The sequence below is a fragment of the Perca flavescens genome, chromosome 4 (genome assembly GCF_004354835.1).
Source record: "Perca flavescens isolate YP-PL-M2 chromosome 4, PFLA_1.0, whole genome shotgun sequence".
Lineage (NCBI taxonomy): Eukaryota > Metazoa > Chordata > Actinopteri > Perciformes > Percidae > Perca > Perca flavescens.
In genome coordinates, this window is record NC_041334.1 from 41,386,657 (window position 1) to 41,411,794 (window position 25,138).

The following is a 25,138-nucleotide window of genomic DNA, read 5'->3' on the forward strand; positions in this document are numbered from 1 at the left end:
CTCCCATTCCCTTTAAATGCCAGGCGCGTTTGGACCTTGGAGCATTGCTGTTATGATGGAGGATTTACACCCTAATATTTTTATTTGTAATCTTCTGCATGTGTGTGTGTGTGTGCTGCTGTGTGTCCCTGTGTGTGTAACAAGCATAGTGTGTGTGTGTGCACGAGCCTAGGAGCATTTTACTAACGCTCTGTTAAAATAACAATGAAATGCTGAGTTATTGACTTTAGACCAGGTTTTTGTTGGTCAATGATGTGATCACTTCCCACTGCCTCAAGATAGGAATACTCCCAGAATGCACCTGAACACACCTCCCTGTAAGAGCAGCACGCCCATGGGCCACAGATGGGTGCAGGTGCATTTTTAATTTAAATGACGCGGGCGCTGGACGGGAAACTGACACCTGGGTCAGTCTTAAACTAGCAAAGACATTTGGGTCGGGCTTTGTGCTGCGCTGCACTGGGTGCGAGACTGGGCCCATAGTCTATAAACAAAGCATTTCTTTCTTTCTTTCTTTCTTTATTTATTTAAACAGGGACAACGTACAATATACATTAACCTTAGACAGGAGAGATGCATTATACCAGGTTGTAGCACATGTGCTAGTTTCCACCTGTAGTCCCTGGGCAGGCTGATGTCAACAAATGAATTCAATAACACATTTATCCCAAAACCAACATTAAAATGATCCCACCCTTCATTCATTCCTCAGCATTCATTTACAAATACACTCCCACATACACATCAATTCCTAAACATTATGTGAGCATGTTTGTTTTAAAAGAAGCCATTTTTGGCCCGATATGAAATCTTTTTTAAATTTGCACTTTATCAGCTCTGTTGGCAACTTATTCCACTGTCTGATAGCCACACTTGGAAAAGCTGAGCTGCCGAATGCCGTTTTACACCGAGGAATCCTACACTCACCCCGAACAGTCGACCGAGTCGCTCGAGTTGTAATTTCTGAGCTCAGTGAGATATACATCATCATATTAGCATTATCAGCATCAGGCTGTCTTTGAGATTTCACATGAACAAGGGCTAAAGTTACTCAGGCTACCAAAGAATACCATAATTCCTCCGTTCAATTAGGCCTAAACGACCATTTTGCCAGCAGTGTTTTAGCATTTGAACAGAGTGCTGTGTGTCCACAGTGTGTGCAGACTGTGTTTACAGTTGTGCCTGAGGCCTCTTGGTGGAGCCCCACTTAGGTTTTAGTTGTTGATCTCTCTGCAGGGGAAACTGTCCCTAACATGTTCTGTTTGAGTTACTCTGCAAACAGAAGTGTATTGGGAGTTACACCTGGAATTGCCTCCAGCCTGAAAATAAACAACAAGAACTTTGGTATTCGTGTGAATTGACACCGTAGAGAGTAGAATGAAAGGTTGAAAATCTGTGTAGGGAGGTTGGTCGGGGGGGTGGATGGGTCAAACACAGGACTATCACCCAGGAGACCGGGGGTCAGGTCCCGTGTGGTACGTTTCCTAAACCCAACTGTCCCGTTCTTCTTGACCTAAACCCAACTGTCCCGTTCTTCTTGACCTAAACCCAACTGTCCCGTTCTTCTTTACCTAAACCCAACTGTCCCGTTCTTCTTTATCTAAACCCAACTGTCCCGTTCTTCTTTATTTAAACCCAACTGTCCCGTTCTTCTTTATCTAAACCCAACTGTCCCGTTCTTCTTTACCTAAACCCAACTGTCCCGTTCTTCTTTAACTAAACCCAACTGTCCCGTTCTTCTTTAACTAAACCCAACTGTCCCGTTCTTCTTTATCTAAACCCAACTGTCCCGTTCTTCTTTACCTAAACCCAACTGTCCCGTTCTTCTTTATCTAAACCCAACTGTCCCGTTCTTCTTTATCTAAACCCAACTGTCCCGTTCTTCTTTATCTAAACCCAACTGTCCCGTTCTTCTTTACCTAAACCCAACTGTCCTGTTCTTCTTTATCTAAACCCAACTGTCCCGTTCTTCTTTACCTAAACCCAACTGTCCCGTTCTTCTTTATCTAAACCCAACTGTCCCGTTCTTCTTTACCTAAACCCAACTGTCCCGTTCTTCTTTATCTAAACCCAACTGTCCTGTTCTTCTTTATCTAAACCCAACTGTCCCGTTCTTCTTGACCTAAACCCAACTGTCCCGTTCTTCTTGACCTAAACCCAACTGTCCCGTTCTTCTTTACCTAAACCCAACTGTCCCGTTCTTCTTTACCTAAACCCAACTGTCCCGTTCTTCTTTATCTAAACCCAACTGTCCCGTTCTTCTTTACCTAAACCCAACTGTCCCGTTCTTCTTTACCTAAACCCAACTGTCCCGTTCTTCTTTACCTAAACCCAACTGTCCCGTTCTTCTTTATCTAAACCCAACTGTCCTGTTCTTCTTTATCTAAACACAACTGTCCCGTTCTTCTTTACCTAAACCCAACTGTCCCGTTCTTCTTTACCTAAACACAACTGTCCCGTTCTTCTTTACCTAAACCCAACTGTCCCGTTCTTCTTTATCTAAACCCAACTGTCCCGTTCTTCTTTACCTAAACCCAACTGTCCCGTTCTTCTTTATCTAAACCCAACTGTCCCGTTCTTCTTTATCTAAACCCAACTGTCCCGTTCTTCTTTATCTAAACCCAACTGTCCTGTTCTTCTTTACCTAAACCCAACTGTCCTGTTCTTCTTACCTAAACCCAACTGTCCCGTTCTTCTTTACCTAAACCCAACTGTCCCGTTCTTCTTTACCTAAACCCAACTGTCCCGTTCTTCTTTATCTAAACCCAACTGTCCCGTTCTTCTTTATCTAAACCCAACTGTCCCGTTCTTCTTTACCTAAACCCAACTGTCCCGTTCTTCTTTACCTAAACCCAACTGTCCCGTTCTTCTTTACCTAAACCCAACTGTCCCGTTCTTCTTTACCTAAACCCAACTGTCCCGTTCTTCTTTATCTAAACCCAACTGTCCCGTTCTTCTTTATCTAAACCCAACTGTCCTGTTCTTCTTTATCTAAACCCAACTGTCCCGTTCTTCTTTACCTAAACCCAACTGTCCCGTTCTTCTTTACCTAAACCCAACTGTCCCGTTCTTCTTTAACCTAAACCCAACTGTCCCGTTCTTCTTTACCTAAACCCAACTGTCCCGTTCTTCTTTATCTAAACCCAACTGTCCCGTTCTTCTTTATCTAAACCCAACTGTCCCGTTCTTCTTTACCTAAACCCAACTGTCCCGTTCTTCTTTACCTAAACCCAACTGTCCCGTTCTTCTTTACCTAAACCCAACTGTCCTGTTCTTCTTTACCTAAACCCAACTGTCCCGTTCTTCTTTATCTAAACCCAACTGTCCCGTTCTTCTTTACCTAAACCCAACTGTCCCGTTCTTCTTTATCTAAACCCAACTGTCCTGTTCTTCTTTACCTAAACCCAACTGTCCCGTTCTTCTTTACCTAAACCCAACTGTCCCGTTCTTCTGTATCTAAACCCAACTGTCCCGTTCTTCTTACCTAAACCCAACTGTCCCGTTCTTCTTTACCTAAACCCAACTGTCCCGTTCTTCTTCACCTAAACCCAACTGTCCCGTTCTTCTTTATCTAAACCCAACTGTCCTGTTCTTCTTTATCTAAACCCAACTGTCCCGTTCTTCTTACCTAAACCCAACTGTCCCGTTCTTCTTTACCTAAACCCAACTGTCCCGTTCTTCTTTACCTAAACCCAACTGTCCCGTTCTTCTTTACCTAAACCCAACTGTCCCGTTCTTCTTTACCTAAACCCAACTGTCCCGTTCTTCTTTATCTAAACCCAACTGTCCCGTTCTTCTTTACCTAAACCCAACTGTCCCGTTCTTCTTTATCTAAACCCAACTGTCCCGTTCTTCTTTACCTAAACCCAACTGTCCCGTTCTTCTTTATCTAAACCCAACTGTCCCGTTCTTCTTTATCTAAACCCAACTGTCCCGTTCTTCTTTACCTAAACCCAACTGTCCCGTTCTTCTTTATCTAAACCCAACTGTCCCGTTCTTCTTTACCTAAACCCAACTGTCCCGTTCTTCTTTATCTAAACCCAACTGTCCCGTTCTTCTTTACCTAAACCCAACTGTCCCGTTCTTCTTTATCTAAACCCAACTGTCCCGTTCTTCTTTACCTAAACCCAACTGTCCCGTTCTTCTTTATCTAAACCCAATTGTCCCGTTCTTCTTTACCTAAACCCAACTGTCCCGTTCTTCTTTATCTAAACCCAACTGTCCCGTTCTTCTTTATCTAAACCCAACTGTCCCGTTCTTATTTATCTAAACCCAACTGTCCCGCTCTTCTTTACCTAAACCCAACTGTCCCGTTCTTCTTTATCTAAACCCAACTGTCCCGTTCTTCTTTATCTAAACCCAACTGTCCCGTTCTTCTTTATCTAAACCCAACTGTCCCGTTCTTATTTATCTAAACCCAACTGTCCCGTTCTTCTTTACCTAAACCCAACTGTCCCGTTCTTCTTTATCTAAACCCAACTGTCCCGTTCTTCTTTATCTAAACCCAACTGTCCCGTTCTTCTTTATCTAAACCCAACTGTCCCGTTCTTCTTTACCTAAACCTAACCGTCCCGTTCTTCTTTATCTAAACCCAACTGTCCCGTTCTTCTTTACCTAAACCCAACTGTCCCGTTCTTCTTTATCTAAACCCAACTGTCCCGTTCTTCTTTATCTAAACCCAACTGTCCCGTTCTTCTTTACCTAAACCTAACCAGTCTGCTGTATACGGCGCTCAAAATGCGTCCAGATAACACTCCACGTGGCTTTAGAAAGTGGCGTGTACTGTGTATTTACGCTGTGACGTGGCAGACTGCCGTCCGCTGTATACAGCGTAGACACACACACGGATATCTCAAAATGCGTCCAGATAACACACCCAGGGGCGCCGTATACGGGGGAAAAGTTAGGACAATTCCAAGAGCCCATGACTGACGGGGGCCCCAAAAAATAGGTAAAAACTAATATAAAATCATTAAACCATCATCATTCAGTATATATATTTAATATAATAATACAATTAATGATCTCTTTGTTTTTACTTGTTTTTGGCAGTAAAAGTTAAATATACCCATTGACCAAAAAGTAAACATCCTGACCATCCTGACCGACACCCCCCCCCCGTATCTGAATAAAGGTGTTTAGTTGCAGTAAGTAGATGCAGTATGACCACAATGATGCCAAGTAACTTTAAATCAAAATCTTGTTTTCAAAAAAAAGGAAAGAGAGAAAGAGAGAGAGGAAAGACAAAGGAAAGGGTGTCAAACTGTAAGCCAGTTTTTTACCAAGAAAGGTGGGTAGCCTCTAGTCTGTGAGTGATATTAAGTGGTGTTAACATATATATAGAACATGTTCTATATATATGGGTATTAACCTGTTGGCTTAATGTCCATAGTGAAATAAGCTAGCTAGCTACAGACTAGTGTTAGCGTCCATTTAATCAGTGCAGGGAAACGTTTAACAAGATGTTCATATGAGATCACTGTCCCTGCCCCTTTTAGCAGACTTAACAACAGATCAGTCAGCAACACCCGAGTCTCCCCCTAACTGTACCCCTCCCTAGAAGGTGAGCAACGTTGTGTTCAATGACATTAGCCAGTTAGCATCATTGCAGGTCTGTGAGTCTGTGGGGATTTCTCTGTCTCTCTTGCTCTTTTTACCATTACAAAAAAGAAAATGAAATAATTATTAATGACAGAAATTCTAACACATTGATAACAATTATTTTCTCACAAAATGATCATTATGAAATAAAATAAAAAAACCTACTGTCTCTACTGGATGCTGGACAGTTGGAAACAGTGAGTAGCTTACTTGAGCCTGCATGTAAGATACAGACAATATTAAAATAATCCAGTTCGATTGAATTTAGATTGAATTATGGAATGACATCTATAGATACAGACTTTATTATTCCCATCATGAAGGGCAATTTATTTGATCAAATTTGCATCACATAGTGAACTGCATACTAGACTTGCATGCATGTATAAATCACCAGCAGTAAATATTACTAGTATTAGTATTGAACCTCAAGAAGCAAGACAGTTGCAAGCCTTTAATTAGAGTTATGTAAAGCTTTTGATGGGACAGTTGATATGTGGTGACAACAGCTGCGCTGAGGGGGCCCCATTAGATTTTTTAGTCATAGGGCCCAAAATTCCTGCCGGCGCCCCTGAAAACGCCACTTGGCTTTAGAAAGTGGGCGTGTATGTTTACGCAACGTCATGATTTGACGTTGGAAATGAGATTCAGTCCAATTCAGAAACAGTCTGAGGCAGATCAAATACCTTTCTCAAAGAACATATTCTACAGTACTGTTAACATGCTAATGGATGCCATTTCTGAGAAGCCTAATTTGTCCTGAAAATGAGAATATATGGCTGGAGTGTAGTGACTATATATCATGAGACAAGAGATACAGGAGGTGAACGACTCAAAGCCTCGGGTTGAAGAGGCTAAACTGAGCCCACTGGTAGAAACCCTATCCTACAGCTAATTTAAGAGCCTGTTTCTAGTGGTCAGTCTATCGCTCTCAAGTCTCGCAGGCTTGAGCTTAAACTCTACAGTACGTAACATTTCACAGTCACCAATACTCTTTTCAGATTTTAAAGTATTTAACTCACAGGGGATAATGTTTCTCCTCATAAATAGGATTGTTTATAAAGTGGATTTTTATTTTGTTCTTTAATAACTTTAATGTAATTATAAATGCAGTCAGTAATACAACTGCTGGTGCAAACCACAGCTGGCAAGAGTTTTGATAAGTATTATAAGGGAGCAATACATTTGCATAATACAAACTTTCATTCCTAAATTACACACAAAACAAATAGTTTTACTTCTAAACTCTCCATAAAATATATTAAGGTCTTCAGGTTACAGTGAGCACCAATGTTAAACCTTTGCTCACCAGTAGGACAAAAAACACAACGTAATGTCGTGAAAAGCTCAGAACAGCATGTTCGTGCCACATTTGAGACAAATTGATAACACAGTTATCTATCTGGATGGAAGTTATCTATCTATGTTATCTATCGTGGTTGGTTTAGCTCAGTTGGTAGAGCTGGCGCACATAGAAGTTTACTCCTCAACACAATGGCTGCAGGTTCAACTCTCACTCCCCCTCTCTCTCCCCTTTCATGTCCTCATCTGTCCTGTGAAAATAAAGGCCTAAAAATGCCCCAAAGAATATATAAAAAAAAAAAAAACTATGTATTCCATCTTAAAATTGTACATGAGAGTTTTACATGTTGACATTGCAACACGTTCAAAGTTCTTATCCTGTATCCCTGGAAAAATCATAGTTTTATCTCTTGGTATATAATAAATAAGTATATATTTTCTTCATAGAAAATTAACTAGTAAGTGAAATACATGTGGAGTGGAGTTTACTTCCTTCTAAAGTCTGATTTATGGTTCTGAGGAGGGTCTGGTGCGTGAGTCAAGCCGAGTGTGGTAGAGCAGGCGAGAAGGTATAGTGACGTGATTATTTGATTAGGGAAATGCACATTTCAGCTAATTAATGTTGGCTAATTTTCAACTGTAGTCCTAGTTAGTCAGCATGCATGCATGTCTTTATGTTGGGAAGAAACTGGAGCACCTAGAGGAAACCCACGCAAGCACGGGGAGAACATGCAAACTGGGTTAAATCCCAGAACCTTCTTGCTGAGACAGAAGTGCTAACCACTGAGCCACCGTGATGCCTGGTTTAACACCGACGCAGGTGTCAGTTTCCCGTCCAGCGCCCACGTCGTTTAAATAGCAAATTCACCTGCCCCCATCTGTGACCCATGGGCGTACTGGTCTTACAGGGAGGTGTGTTCAGGTGCATTCTGGGGGTGCTGGTCTTACAGGGAGGTGTGTTCAGGTGCATTCTGGGCGTGCTGGTGTTACAGGGAGGTGTGTTCAGGTGCATTCTGGGCGTGCTGGTCTTACAGGGAGGTGTGTTCAGGTGCATTCTATGCTTGTTACACACACAGGGGACACACAGCAGCGCACACACACACACACACACACACATGCAGAAGATTACAAATAAATATATTAGGGTGCAAATCCTCCATCATAATAGCAATTTTAAAAGCAATGGGAGCTGATCTCTGATTAGTTGATCAAACGCGCCTGGCTTTTAAAGGGAATGGGAGATGATCTCTGATTGGTTGATGAATGGGAGCTGATCTCTTATTGGTTGATTGCATGTTACGCCCAAAACACACCTCTGATTGATGAAGACACTAAGGACAACCCTTTAGGACCAGCGCCCAGCACACAGACCCTTTTATCAGCCGTCAAACTAGTAAAATTGGATTTGGACACGCCCTAAACACACCTGAGAATCCGTTTAGGAATCGGAATCGTTTTAAAAGTACCGGTTCGGCATCGGAATCGTAAAAATCTAAATGATACCCAACCCTACTAACCTGACTCCGCCAGATGGATCGCTTTGCATTAGCTCGGCATATCCATCTGGGTACTTACCGTTGGAGAACTTTTGGGAAGGGGCGAAAATCCTGGTTATCTGATTGGATAAACCATCTGTCTATCACCATCTATAGTTGGTGCAACCCAGTCTCACGCCAGGTCGTTATATAGTCACGTTATTGTAATCTATTAAGTCGTGGACAGGTTACGTAAATGCCGTTTTTTTTCGTGTATATGCAACGACTTTTGAACGTGTACAGGTCACGCTTTTTGAACCTGCTGCTCTGGGGGACGCGACAACGGGGAAATGAGGCGCCACACGCCGGCTAAAACAACGGGACGGGCCGCCACTCATGACCGCCGCGGGGGGCACAACAACGGGAAATGAAACACAACAACGGGAAATGAAACACAACAACGGGAAATGAAACACAACAACGGGAAATGAAACACAACAACGGGGAAATGAAACACAACAACGGGGAAATGAAACACAACAACGGGGAAATGAAACACAACAACGGGGAAATGAAACACAACAACTGGGAAATGAAACACAACAACTGGGAAATGAAACACAACAACTGGGAAATGAAACACAACAACGGGGAAATGAAACACAACAACGGGGAAATGAAACACAACAACGGGGAAATGAAACAACAACTGGGAAATGAAACACAACAACGGGGAAATGAAACAACAACTGGGAAATGAAACACAACAATGGGGAAATGAAACACAACAACGGGGAAATGAAACACAACAACGGGGAAATGAAACACAACAACGGGGAAATGAAACACAACAACGGGGAAATGAAACACAACAACGGGGAAATGAAACACAACAACGGGGAAATGAAACACAACAACTGGGAAATGAAACACAACTGGGAAATGAAACACAACAACGGGGAAATGAAACACAACAACGGGGAAATGAAACACAACAACGGGGAAATGAAACAACAACGGGGAAATGAAACACAACAACGGGGAAATGAAACACAACAACGGGGAAATGAAACACAACGGGGAAATGAAACACAACAACGGGGAAATGAAACACAACAACTGGGAAATGAAACACAACAACGGGGAAATGAAACACAACAACGGGGAAATGAAACACAACAACGGGGAAATGAAACACAACAACTGGGAAATGAAACACAACAACTGGGAAATGAAACACAACAACGGGGAAATGAAACACAACAACGGGGAAATGAAACACAACAACGGGGAAATGAAACACAACAACTGGGAAATGAAACACAACAACGGGGAAATGAAACACAACAACGGGGAAATGAAGGGGAAATGAAACACAACAACGGGGAAATGAAACACAACAACGGGGAAATGAAACACAACAACTGGGAAATGAAACACAACAACTGGGAAATGAAACACAACAACGGGGAAATGAAACACAACAACTGGGAAATGAAACACAACAACGGGGAAATGAAACACAACAACGGGGAAATGAAACACAACAACGGGGAAATGAAACACAACAATAACAAGACGGTTGGGGTTAGGAAAAAAAAGAACGGGGAAAGGAACCGTCACACACGGGACACGCCGACAAACGTACTGCAACACGCGGGGCGCGATCCCCGGTCTCCGGGGTGAAAGTCCTGTGTTTTCTGGCCCATCCACCACCCCGACCAAACTCCCTACGCGGACTTTCGCCTTATCAACTACTTGCTACTCGCTTTCGTTCTGGGATCACGAAATATGATTCCCATTAAAATGCATTGCTTTCAATTTCGTAATGGCCACACAAAAAAAACGGCATTTACGTAACCTGTCCACGACTTAATAGATTACAATAACGTGACTATATAACGACCTGGCATGAGACTGGGCTGAGTTGGTGATAGACGGGCCAAATCAACCAATCAGATCAACGAAGCGTATGCAAATACAACCACAAGAATTTAGGAATAAAATGCACCATTTCAGGTTCCTGGTCCATATTCCAAAAGAAGGATCCAAGAGAAATAAGCATTAGCAAGCAGCTAACAGAATTAGGGCTACCGCTGTCTGAAAATAGTGGTTAGCTGATTGGATAAACCATCTGTCTATCACCACCTAAACCTGCCTCAAAACCAACGCTGATTTTCAGATTCAGATAACTTTATTAGTCCCCAAGGGGCAATTCAGTTTTTCTCTATCTCGAGATGCCAGACTGATCTGCGAGTGGAAAACTGGAGCTCACCAGATCAGGATGCTCTCACCAGGCTACAGCCCTAGTGGAGTGTAAGCAGAAAAGTAGCACAAAATGGAAACACTCAAGTACAAGTGCTTCAAAATCTTCCTGAAGTAGTCCATGAGCCAGGGCCCCAAATTTGGGCCATTGGTATCATCTGGGGGGACAAAGGCTCATAGTGATTTGATTGATAAATAGTATGGGTATATTGTACATTTTCTAAATCATCAGAGTGCCTTGAGTATTGAAGTTGTTGAGTTTTGTTTCCCTGGTGTTCTGTCATGCCCCAGGGATAAAATAAAGCATACAGTTTAGGCAGAAATTGGGAGAAAATGTGTGTTATTTCTGGTTTAAAGCCGTCATGTGACCTCTGTGATTGTCATACAGATTCAGTTCTGGGCTTAAATGAAAGCCTAAAAGGTCCCCTTTCCAACGATACCAAGCACCATATTATAGAATACTGACAATAACCCTACCATGAGCCTAAACCAGATATACACCAGATTTCAAAAACGGAATTTATCTTAGGGGGGTTAGTAACTTCATGAGCTGAAAAAAAGTGATTCGCTACCACCCCTGCACTGCTATCGTGATTTTTCTAGTACTAGGGGTGTATACCTTGCCAAAAATCACTATGAGCCCCCTGGCTCATGGACTATATAGTATTTGAGATGAGTGGAGACGATCATGACGAAGACAAGACAGACTTTTAAATACCAGGGTCCAGATGATTCTTATTTCTACGGTTGGGCATCGTTTGGATTTTAACGACTCTGATCCCGATTCTTCCTTCTGATTCCGGTTCTTATTGATTCTCGATTCTGATTCTTTGAGGGTGGAGTTGAAACGGGTCACATGGTAATTTCACAAATAAGAGGAAAGTTTTATTTTGATTCAAAGGTGGGTTGCAGTTTGACGGGGCTTTATCAACGTAAATAAAGCCCCACTAGAGCATCACTAACTGAGCTCCATGGCTACAACACAACAAGTGCCTGGTCGCTACGGAAACCAAAACTTGCGCATGTTAAATTGGGAACCCGTGATCAGATTTGAAACCAAATCCTCCAAACGATTCAGATGGAATCGTAATTTTTGAAACGATTCCCAGTAGGAATCGGTTCTTGCTACCCAAACCTACTTATGTCTGACACATAACGGACAGATTTACCTGATAAAGGTCAGAGACCGAAATGTTGTATTTTTGTAAATAAATTATTGCTTGCGTAATGGTCAGTGTGCGGGATTTTCTGTAAAAAAAAGTTTTGATCTGCTACTCTTGATCAGATCCTACGCAAAAAGAGGTGTGCAAAAAAAGCTTTCTCACGTGACACATAACAGACGCAACAGCAACCATACCTGCACCCCAACTTTATTACGATAAACTGTATACAACCGCAGCCACAGAGCAAGATGGCTGCCACACAGAACTGGCTACAGGTCACACAGTTTCTGTAGAGCCAGAGAGAACGGGAGGGATATTTGAGGTAAACGGAAAAGAAAAGCAAACACTATTGGAAGTTTCTTTGCAATAGCTCGTCTTTAAATATCAGGCCTGGGGTTGACCCAGTGTCACAGATAATAAGGTGATTTTTGTGTTACAATGAGCACAACTTTCAAGTAACTATTTAATTTATTTAAAGACTTATGTTGTGTTTAAATTACAGTCCATTTGATTCTGGACCTACCCCAATCCATCCATTCATAGACATGTCTGCTGATGAAGGGAGGGAAGTGTAGCTGCAGCCATAAGTAATGGAGCAGTGAGCAGAAGTTTTATTATTATGAAGACCAACATGGAACCAACATGTCCCTCCGTGTTTAAATAAGAGTTGCACTACAGGGGAGTCAAGAGCAAATGGGAAAAAAAAAAAATAATCCAGTTTACCATCTCAATTTGACTAAATATTCACAAGAGGTCACTGTGTCAAAAGGCTGAAAACACACCACACACCCACATTATCTTTAAGCTGAACCAATCTAGGATTTTCTCAGAGTACATCGCTGTTAAACCACGGGACAGAAAAGGCGCTGAAGGTGTCAGGCACGAGCAATTTTAAATCGAGGGACAGAGGCCTTCCAAGGTGTTATAACCAGGGTTCAAAATTAGCACCGTTTACCAGTGGCTGGTAGATTTGTATCACTCACCAGCCAAAAAAACAAATGGTAATCTATTGAGTGGCTGGTAATATTTGAACATTCACTAGCCATTTGGCTGGTAGACAAAAAAGTTAATTTTGAAGCCTGGTTATAATGTCCCCTCTGCCAGCCATAGAAGTCCAAATTGACTTCTTTTAAAGGTTGGGAATCACTGAACTAAAGTATCAAGTACAGCTACCATTGGCTAAACTCTTACGTTGGTAAATAAGCCTGCTAGCTAAGAGCTACACTTCACAGACAGACTGGAGAATTGTTACTGACAATACATCTCTCATATCTGTGTTCAATAGAGGCAAATTCTTCAAGGGACCTCTACGCTTGAGGCGGTCCTGTTTGCTTAAAGATGAGATTTGCTGAGAAATGCAGCAATGGCTTCTGTAGGAGCATTCAAGCTACTGGTTAAAACCAGGCACTGGTGCAACAGTAATGTCCAGGAGGGCTGGGCGATATGGAGAAAATCAGATATCACCGTATTCTTGACCAAATATCTCGATATTGCGGCGATATCCTAGGGTTTACAATTGGGGCTTTAACAAATTATCTTCACACTTGGATTTTAGATACATAATCATCAGTAATGTGGACAGTGTGTCTAAGTGGGGAAAAGGCAAAATCAGTCCTTCCAGAAAAATACAGTTTTTTTATGATTGTTGCGGGCAAAGATCCTTGATTATGCTGCACATTTTCTTAAAAAATGCAATGGAATATGCGGGATATTTATGCAGTTTTATGCGATGAAATTGCGGATACTTGAGAAAACTGCATTTGATGAAAAAGAAAAAAAATAAGTGATTCCACCAACACCTGCTTTTCGATGATGTAACAGGAGAAATGGCTGCTCTTGTGTGAAGTAAACTAAACATTTTTCAACTATCTGCTAAGATATATTATGTGACTTTTTATTGCAACGAAAATGCGGGCATTATGAAATGAAGCCCCGCATATTTTGCGCGGAAATCTGCAATTTATGGGGCGAAAGTGTGACGTATTTGAAAAAATGCGTTTTGCTGGAGGGACTGAATAATAGAAGAGCTAGAACAATCTGGTAAGTTCAGAAAATGGCATCCCTTTACTGTAATAAAGACTTTAAAACCAGGAACAGACACTTATGCCATATGACGATATCCAAAATCTAAGACAATATCTATTCTCATATCACGATATCGATATATTATCCACATATTGCCCAGCTCTACTGTCCAGTAATGGAAAACCAATACTCTACTATACTGACATTTTAGGAATTGAACCCGAGTGCCTAATTGTGGTCAAGATGTTGCCTGTGGCCACTTCAGTAAGACATATGACTGACAGAAGGGTCCTCCCTTAACAAGACGTTCCCACTGCTGTAATATGGAATATGTATTTTGTAGTTTGACAGCATTTCAATGAGAAAGTCCTACATTGTCAAATTTCAATCCATTTTTTATTTTTTTGTGTTTTTTTGCTGCTGCTGAGATTTAGCAGATGGGTTGTTGTCATCGTTGTAGAAGAGCAGAGAGATGACAACGCAGGAAGCAGAGAAATGGCTGAATCATGTTGTCTTTCTGTTGTTGCTATTTCCCCCACACATCGGTTGATTCTTCACATTCCTTGTAGTTTTCCTCCTCACACCCTTGCCTAGAAGTATGCACTTGCACTCTCCTGCAAAGTGTGCATTCATGCACTCAAGAAGAGAACTTGGATTTGGGCTGTTGGGGGCATGACATATGTTTTCCATACTCTATGCCCTGCAGAAAACTGAGCAGTGTACAGCTGGAACAAAAGGGATCTGACTGGGACATCAATCAAAAGAAGAGAAAAGCCTGGCTTCATTTAATTTGAAGTCACAAGTGCATACTTTAGGTTTGGGGTGTGGTTAGATATTGGGACGTAGGCTTTAAGAGAGAGCAGCATGCCTGCAGTCAGCTCAGCAGCCCATAGTCCCTGTCTCTCTTCCAGAGGGCTGGGAGCAGCCTGGTAGCCCAGAGACAGACAGGAGAGGGGCACTAGCCAGCTAGCAGGGCAAGCTAGCTTAGTTAGCCGCCCAGGCCTCGAGGTCGGCCATGTCGTCCTCGTCTTCTTCCTCCTTCTTCTTGGCTAAAAAAGGAACAGACAGGAATAAAACATGACATTTAATTCTGTCACTGTGTGGACTTGTGATGTGGTGTACAGTAGGTGTGTAGCATAGTGGTGTTGTGTGTGTGTGTGTAATAGAAAGTGTATTTAAGTGCTATAATACCTGGTCTGGATGGTAGGGATGTAGGTATGTAGCATAGTGGTGTTGTGTGTGTGTGTGTGTGTGTGTGTGTGTGTAACAGAAAGTGTATTTAAGTGCTATAATACCTGGTCTGGATGGTAGTGATGTAGGTATGTAGCATAGTGGTGTTGTGTGTGTGTGTGTGTGTAACAGAAAGTGTATTTAAGTGCTATAATACCTGGTCTGGATGGTAGTGATGTAGACGGTACGCTGGGTAGGGGAACGTCCTCGGTTCCTTCGATTTCCAGAAGGTTTTTGTCCAGCTCTTCTTGTTCCAGCTCCTCCAGCTCAGCCATGAGCTCATCCTACACACACACACACACACACACACACACACACACACACACACACACACACACACACACACACACACACACACACACACACACACACACACACACACACACACACACACACACACACACACACACACACACACACACACACACACACAATTAACCAAGTAACCAGGTACACCACAGACCAATACATTTTTTATAAAGAAAGGCTAGTTTCTCTCATCCGAGTTTTCTCCAATTTATTCTAACGTGATCAGCTGCACCTGCCAGTGTGTATTAGCTTATGTAGACATTGCGTGCATCCTGGCTATGTTATTAATTATTAATTACAATTGGGCAGAGCTCAAAAGAGAACAAATACACATAATATCGCATTTTTCAATATTTATGGGTCACCAAGTCTATGCGGAAAGTGGACTGTTCCTATAACTATGTTCCTGTGACTACTTGGTCGGAAAGAGGCTTAAGACTAATAAAAGGAGGCCAATGGGGTCATGCAGGGGTCCTACTGTTGATACTAGAGTCTACCAGGCCTTGTTTGGTGAGTGAATTAAGCTGCACAGAAGTTGTTGCAGCTGTGAGATATTTTTGTCTAACCAAGTGGTGATGTTTAGCACTACAACAGTTCCAGCAAGGGCCATCAGAAAATTTAACCTATATATAAAAATATAACCCCCAGAGCAGGTCAGGAGTCTGGCAGACCACGGGCTGAAACACAGTTAAGATTCCTGATTTCCTGAGGTGGTTCTGGTCTACGTTCTCACCTCGTCAAACTCATCTCCGAAACCGATCGGCCTGGAAATCACATCTGAGATTTCTTGAGCCACTTCTTGTTGTTCTGTGATGTCCGCCATCAGATCGTCCACTTTGTCTATGTCCCTGTGGCACAGGAGAGAGAGAGACAACATGAACACGTATGCAACATGCAGACATATACAGACAAACTAACTAAACTAACGATGGACCACGAGCCATTAGATCCATGGGCCACCAACCAAAGAAGAGCCAGGAATGACAAAACCAGATAAGATGACAATAAAAAGGGATGATGCACAAACACAAGTAGCCTGTTGTAAGTGGGAAGTAACTCATTATACTTACTTTATATAAGAACTACCTCATATATATATATACACACATATATATATATTTATTTATTTATTTAGGGGTTGGCTTGTCTCGGTTCGGAGCGTGTGCGTCAGTACAGCGTTAATGGTCACCAACCACTTACTGCCGTAGCGCCAACTTTCGACACCCATGTTAAAACACTTCACCGGAAAATAACGAGCGGGATGAGCGTGACGAACGCATCACGTGGCAGCTGATTGGACGAACGCATCACATGGGTCTGGCTGCTCCCGAATTTAAAAACAGACTTTAATGGCGTCTCGTTCAGAATCCGATATCTCACATTGGACTAAAATAGTTCACCGAAACATGTTTCTGAAAACATTTGAAGAGAGAAATAAGCCGCGCAGCTGCTGAATCTGTCTGTGCAAGCATTGTGCAACATACATTCAATATGCTAATTGAGCTATATATCATATGCTGAAGTATATTTCTGGAGTGTTAAAGATTAAAAGACAAAATAAGAACCGGTATTTGAGATATATATACAGTACAGGCCAAAAGTTTGGACACACCTTCTCATTCAATGTGTTTCTTTATTTTCATGACTATTTACATTGTAGATTCTCACTGAAGGCATCAAAACTATGAATGAACACATATGGAATTATGTACTTAACAAAAAAGTGTGAAATAACTGAAAACATGTCTTATATTTTAGATTCTTCAGAGTAGCCACCCTTTGCTTTTTTTGATAACTCTGCAAACCCTTGGTGTTCTCTCAATGAGCTTCATGAGGTAGTCACCTGAAATGGTTTTACCTTCACAGGTGTGCTTTGTCAGGGTTAATTAGTGGAATTATTTACCTTATTAATAAAAAAGCAAAGGGTGGCTACTTTGAAGAACCTAAAATATAAGACATGTTTTCAGTTATTTCACACTTTTTTGTTAAGTACATAATTCCATATGTGTTCATTCATAGTTTTGATGCCTTCAGTGAGAATCTACAATGTAAATAGTCATGAAAATAAAAAGGAAACGCATTGAATGAGAAGGTGTCCAAACTTTCGGCCTGTCCTGTATAGAGATAGAGATATCTCTCTCTCTCTGTCTCATCAATAACCTCAGCAACGAGAACAATTGTAGCCCGTCCTGGTTCTAAATGTGTCTCTTACATGTTTTCGTGTGCGGCCTTCATTGCCTTGGCGGCGTAGCCCATGTTCTTGAGCACTTCTGTGTTGGTGTTGGCGTTCTCTAGCGCCTCCCTCTGGAACTCAATGGTAGACAACGTGCCGTCGATCTGAGCCAGCTGCTTCTCGTACCGCTTTTTCCTTTTCAAGGCCTGTAGAGCCGCTGGACACGAGAGGAAAGGGTACACCAGTTAGTCCAACAGACAGCGACTACTCCTCATGGAAGGGACTGTAGACTCTCAGACTTGCTTTAAATCCCTGATTATAGCTGCTTTCTGACCAGAAGGATTTTTGCAGTTATGCGAACATAAAATGACTAGAACCCTTATTTTTAAGTTCCTCTGGCTGCAGTTCCTGTAACTCTTTCAGCTCCTACTTCAGAGCAGGTCTTTTCTCTGTTCCCTTTTCAGCCCATGGACCTATAGTTCAACCAGGGTCAGGTTTCCAGGACAGACCAACAACGGGACAATTTTAACAGTTTTCGCCTTCTTATTCATCACTAAAGTCACTTCTGACAACGTTTTAGGTGAGAAATGAACTGTTTAGATTTCAAATATAGGCATTCTTTAGCGAAAATTGATGCCGAATTGACAATTTGCTTCAAAGTTTTTGGAAGTTGAGAAGCTCCATGAAGAGAGGCAACAGCCAGCAGGCGCCTGCCCCGGCCGCTGGCTCTTCGCTGGGCCAGTCCTGCTCAGATACCCCCCCGCTGTAAGCCTCTCGGACACACACACACACACACACACACACACACACACACACACACACACACACACACACACACACACACACGGACACACACGGACACACACGGACACACACGGACACACACGGACACACACACACACACACACACACACACACACACACACACACACCTTTTTCTATCAAATCAAATTCAATGGTGATGGCCCAGTGGACATGACCCATGCCTTTGGTGTGGGAGACCGGGGTTCGATTCCCTCTGTGATACATCAACCAGTGTGTCCCTGAGCAAGGCACTTAACCCCTAGCTGCTCCAGCGGTGTGTGACCTCTGCAATTGTAAGGCGCTTTGGATAAAAGCGTCAGCTAAATGACATGTAATGTAATTTAACCCATAAAAAAGCCGAAAAAGGGGCATCTAAAGTCCTAAGAGCTCGAGGTGACGTGTTTACATGTCAGATCAACTACCTAACAACAAAATATATTCAATTTACAATTATTTAAAATAGAGAAAAGCCAAGGATCACATTTTAAGCTGGAATAAGTTAATGTTTTGGCATTTCTGCAATTTTGCTACTTAAACCCAAGTCTCAAAATTGTTGCCAGCTAACATTCTGTCAATAAACTAATAAATTAATTCTCCAATTGTTCCAGCTCTCTTAGTTTTATTTTATTTTATACGGACTGATTATTCTGTGTGTAGCGTGTCAGTATCTGTCTGTGAACAAAGGTCTGAACCTGAAAAACAAGGAATTCCCCTTTGGTGCTGGGAAATCACGAGTCATTGAGGGAGCTAAACCAGCCGAGTCATGTGTGGGGAGGGAGGAAGGTGATGTAACACGAGATAAGAGTGTGTCTGTGTGTGTGTGTGTGTTGTGTTGTGTTGTGTTTCTGTGTGTGTGTGTGTGTGTGTGTGTGTATGTGTCTGTGTGTGTGTGTTGTGTGTATGTCTGTATGTGCGTCGGATTACAGTTTTGTTTTAGAATCACGATTAGAAGATTAGATAGAAGTTACATAAGGTCTAGCTTTAAAAAAAAAAAAAGTTAAAGGTGCCCTACCACATGTATTTCATGACTTTGTGGGGATGTCTGAAGGTCTACCATGGACTCTGTAACCATGGTTACCTTGTTTCAAGCCATTCTAGCGTGGTGTAGAAAGCCTGCAGGAAGACTCCGCTCAATTTCTGCCAGTTCTCATTAATATTCAACAAGCTAAGGTGCTTGAATCTGATTGGCTAACAGCTAGCCAATGAGAGCCTGGCTATCAGAATCCTTTACCCAGCCCAACTGGGCGAGCTCATGAATAGTAATGAGACCTTAGTGGTCCCCTAATACTGTATCTGAAGTCTCTTTTATATAGACCTTAGTGGTCCCCTAATACTGTATCTGAAGTCTCTTTTATATAGACCTTAGTGGTCCCCTAATACTGTATCTGAAGTCTCTTTTATATAGACCTTAGTGGTCCCCTAATACTGTATCTGAAGTCTCTTTTATGTAGACCTTAGTGGTCCCCTAATACTGTATCTGAAGTCTCTTTTATATAGACCTTAGTGGTCCTCTAATACTGTATCTGAAGTCTCTTTTATATAGGCCTTAGTGGTCCCCTAATATTGTATCTGAAGTCTCTTTTATATAGACCTTAATGGTCCCCTAATTCTGTATCTGAAGTCTCTTTTATATAGACCTTAGTGGTCCCCCTAATACTGTATCTGAAGTCTCTTTTATATAGACCTTAGTGGTCCTCTAATACTGTATCTGAAGTCTCTTTTATATAGGCCTTAGTGGTCCCCTAATATTGTATCTGAAGTCTCTTTTATATAGACCTTAATGGTCCCCTAATTCTGTATCTGAAGTCTCTTTTATATAGACCTTAGTGGTCCCCTAATACTGTATCTGAAGTCTCTTTTATATAGACCTTAGTGGTCCCCTAATACTGTATCTGAAGTCTCTTTTATATAGACCTTAGTGGTCCCTAATACTGTATCTGAAGTCTCTTTTATATAGACCTTAGTGGTCCCTAATACTGTATCTGAAGTCTCTTTTATATAGGCCTTAGTGGTCCCCTAATATTGTATCTGAAGTCTCTTTTATATAGACCTTAATGGTCCCCTAATTCTGTATCTGAAGTCTCTTTTATATAGACCTTAGTGGTCCCCTAATACTGTATCTGAAGTCTCTTTTATATAGACCTTAGTGGTCCCCTAATACTGTATCTGAAGTCTCTTTTATATAGACCTTAGTGGTCCCCTAATACTGTATCTGAAGTCTCTTTTATATAGGCCTTAGTGGTCCCTAATACTGTATCTGAAGTCTCTTTTATATAGGCCTTAGTGGTCCCCTAATACTGTATCTGAAGTCTCTTTTATATAGACCTTAGTGGTCCCCTAATACTGTATCTGAAGTCTCTTTTATATAGACCTTAGTGGTCCCCTAATACTGTATCTGAAGTCTCTTTTATATAGACCTTAGTGGTCCCCTAATACTGTATCTGAAGTCTCTTTTATATAGACCTTAGTGGTCCCGTAATACTGTATCTGAAGTCTCTTTTATATAGACCTTAGTGGTCCCTAATACTGTATCTGAAGTCTCTTTTATATAGACCTTAGTGGTCCCCTAATACTGTATCTGAAGTCTCTTTTATATAGACCTTAGTGGTCCCCTAATACTGTATCTGAAGTCTCTTTTATATAGACCTCTGTTTGTTCATCTCACTTCAATTTTATTGCTGCAAAATCAGATTATCAAGCAGACAGACTGACCAACACATGTATAATAAAAGATCCATACTTGGCGTCGGTGTATCGATACAGTATTGTCACGAAAAATATCGTATATATAATAATAATAATAATAATAATATACTATGCTGTATTGATTTTTTTCCCACACCCCTCTTGTGCGGTAGAGAATCCAGACCAGACTCCCCATGCTGGTCTGCTGAGAGCCAGACTACCTCCCTCTAACTTGGAGAATAAAAACCAAAGTGGAAAACGTTAAACAAAGCTAAAGGGCCTAATTAAAACACCTAAAGTGGGCGCCCGGATGGCTCGGTTGGTAGAGTTGCTCCTTGACGCAGCAGCCTCAGACTGGACTCTGACCTGCGGCCCTTTCCTGCATGTCATTCATCTCACCTTTCAGTTCTTCAGCTGGCCTGCCAATAAAGGCCTAAAAATGCCCCAAAAAATAAAAAAAACCTAACGTTAAACTGCCTGAAGGATGTAAAGTAGTTAAAGGTGTAAACACCAAGTAATTAAACCTGAGAGATGCTGTTGTGATGGTAGGTTTGCTGCGTTGTGTGTGTTGTTATTCAGCGTTTCCCACACAGACTAATTCGCACAATAAACACACACACACACACACACACACACAGAGACACACAAACACAGACATATACACACACACACAGATATATATACACATACACGTACTGACACAAACACACACATACACACACACACGTACTGACACACACACACACACGTACTGACACACACACACACGTACTGACACACACACACACACACTGACACACACACACACACACATACTGACACACACACACACACACACACTGACACACACACACACACACACACACACACAGACAGACACACACACTCACATATACAGACACACACACATACAGACACACACACATACACACATACAGACACACACACACACACACACACACACACACACACACACACACACACAGACACACACACACACACACACACACACACACACACACACACACACACACACACAGAGACACAGAGACACACACACACTGACAGACACACACACTGACAGACACACACACACACACACACACGTACTGACACACACACACACACACACACACACACACACACACACACACACACACACACACACACACAGAGACACACACACACACTGACAGACACACACACACACACACACACACACACACACACACACACACACACACACACACACACACACACACACACACACACACAGAGACACAGAGACACAGAGACACAGAGACACAGAGACACACACACACACACACAGCGTCTGTCTCCATGAAGGAGAGAAGACGTGAAATCCACTAAAGGTCGGTGTCTCGTGAACACCTTTACACAATCACACATTAAAAAGTGCTATAAACATATTTAATATTCTGATTCTGTGTTAACGCTGGAGCCCCGACCAGACTCTTAGCTAACAAGCGACTGGCCTGCTCTAGAAAGTTAACAAGTCACAAGTTCACGGTAAAACACAATGCTTTCTAATCCGTGGGAAACCCTGTCAGGCGAACGATAGGGTGAACTATGTTGAAAAACAGGTATCTAGAGTCCATGGAATAGGGAACGGGACTCTTAAAACCACCTGTGACGGACCTCAAAGTGTGAGTGTTGTGTCTTTGATGTGTGGTTGCATGACAACACTACAACGCTTGGCTGTATGTAATTAGGGTGCGTCATATTGTATATGAGGCCCAAAATATCACGCTAAATGAAGTGTTAAAACTCTCCTGAAATACTTCTATTAGAGCTGAATAATAGTAAAATTACTTCACACCATGTTGGCCTTGGATTTGATTCAACTAAACGAATTGTGAACTGTGTGATGCAACATAAAGCACCACAAACATGAGATTTATTTTGGGTGATAATGGTTAAATATATATTTTTTAAGACAGCACACACACAGGGGCGTAGCACAACATTCTGGGCCCTGTAGAAAGGCATTTTCTCTGCACCAAAATGATTAATTATGTTTATTCAGGAATTCAACTGTCTGTCATGTCTGCACTTTAACAACATCCAATCCAATCTCAACTGTCTGTCTTGTAAAAACACAAAAATACAAATAAAAAAAAAAAAAATCATTAAAATCATGAACTCAAGTGATTACGGGAGCTGGCTGCAGGACAACTCAATCACCATGAACAGCTTTTAATGTTCAATCAGACTATAACTCCTCGAGAGTCTGCTCTCGAGACTTTGCTCTAATTTTCAGGACAATTAGGGCAGGATTCGGGACAACTGCTTGGATTTCAGGACTGTCCCGAATTTTTCAGGAGGTGTGGTCACCCTATCCTCACATGAAGTCTCTGGGTACTTAGTCCCAACGAGAAGCGTCTATCACCAACATAGAGGTGATAGACAGATGGTTTATCCAATCAGCTAACCAGTATTTTCAGACAGCGGTAGCCCTAATTCTGTTAGCTGCTCGCAAATGCTTTTTTTCGCTTGGCTCCTTCTTTGGGAATATGGACCAGGAACCTGAAATGGGGCCTTTTATTCTTTTATTCCTAAATTCTCATTACACAAACGGCAAATCTCCTTTACCGACATGTTGCTAGAAAAAGCCTTTTTTGTTACTTGAATATAATGTTAATTCAAGCAAGGAACAGTCTGGGGCTAGACAGAAGTAGTAGTAGCATATACATACAATAAGGCAGGGGGGTCAAACTCATTTTCCCAGAGGGCCACACTGGAAAAAGAGAATCACACCGAGGGCCAGACATGGAGAGATTATTTGTTTTTGTTCAGACTTTTTTGTGGCTTTCTCAGACATTTTTGTACACTTTTTGTCACATTTTTGTTGACATGAAGCCCTACAAAAGTCATCAAAAGAGTCCTTTAGCCATCGTAGAATTTAGAAAATTCAGCAAAACAATGATAATTTTTTAACAACAACTTTTTCACAGCCTGAATATGAAAACTCTTCTGACACATGTGCAATAAGGAAAAACTAAAATTACAATAACAAGTAAAGAGTGCGTCAGTGCAAACATCTAATAATATAAAACTATGCAAACATGAATGTAGATACTTGTACCTAAGTTATATTACTAAAACACGTAGGTCCTTTTTAACGTTAGTTTGGGCTGATTGTCATTATGTCCGGGAACTGGCCTTGAGTTAATTTAACGTTGCTAACGGTCACACATGTGCAACACATGTGTACGTAACATTGATATGTTTCTGACAGGTTAGTGGTGGTTACTGGTAGCATTAGTCACTGCCCTTAAAACACACATTTAAAAATGGAGTTGTATGCCACCGTGTGGGACAGACCTCAGGTAAGCAGCAGCAAACCAAATTTCTCTCTGTCAAAACACACACACACACACACACACACACACACACACACACACACACACACACACACACACACACACACCTGTCAAAAATCTAAGAAGAAATGAGGTAATCATTGGTCGTTGTTTAGGTACATTAAACCACGTTAAGCTCTTTCCTCGCCATAGGCACCAATGAAGAAGGAAACGTTAACGTGAGATAACTTCTAGAATCTTTGGATTTCGGTTTAGTTTTTTGGACAGACTCAAGTGTTCATGACATGATATGGCCATGAGAAATTTGGTGATGATTGGTCGTTGTTTAGGTTCATTAACCCACGTTAAGCTTAATGTCCAGGTGAGCAGCAGCCTGTCAGCTGCCAACTTCCCGGTTGCTTTCCTGCCGTTAGCCTGCGGGCTAACTAACTAACTAACTAACTAACTAACCAGCTAACTAACTACCGGGTTGCCTAACCTGTCAAACCACGAACTTTAGGAGCTTTTTTTTCTCACCTCGTTTGTTCTTCGTGCCGTTCTTCTTCGCCGTCACGAGCTCCTGGTCGATTTTCTTTTCTAAAAAGTCCTGTTTTTTGGCTAACATGTCCTCGGTCTCTCGCAGTCTCTGGATGGCTTCCTGGGGTGTCGGCGCCTTGCCACCCTTACCCGCGCTGCCGAACAACTTACCGAACACGGACATGGCTCTTAGTAACTGTACACAACAGCGAGCTAACCGTGCTAACCGTACACCAACAGCTGGTG

General features: G+C 41.9%; 1 protein-coding gene across 1 annotated transcript in view; it reads right to left on the reverse strand.

The window, feature by feature from the left end:
- Positions 1–14,208: 14,208 nt before the first annotated feature.
- chmp4ba (charged multivesicular body protein 4Ba) overlaps positions 14,209–25,138 on the reverse strand; it is an 11,079-nt gene continuing 149 nt past the window's right edge. The window contains exons 1-5 of the mRNA XM_028575516.1: positions 24,893–25,138; positions 17,583–17,760; positions 16,104–16,218; positions 15,219–15,345; positions 14,209–14,880 (exon numbers count right to left, since the gene is read on the reverse strand). The exon at positions 24,893–25,138 is cut by the window's right edge and continues 149 nt beyond it. Of these exons, the coding sequence (XP_028431317.1) occupies positions 14,816–14,880; positions 15,219–15,345; positions 16,104–16,218; positions 17,583–17,760; positions 24,893–25,076 (669 nt within the window). The 5' untranslated portion in view covers positions 25,077–25,138 and the 3' untranslated portion in view covers positions 14,209–14,815. The remainder of the gene's footprint in view (positions 14,881–15,218; positions 15,346–16,103; positions 16,219–17,582; positions 17,761–24,892) is intronic.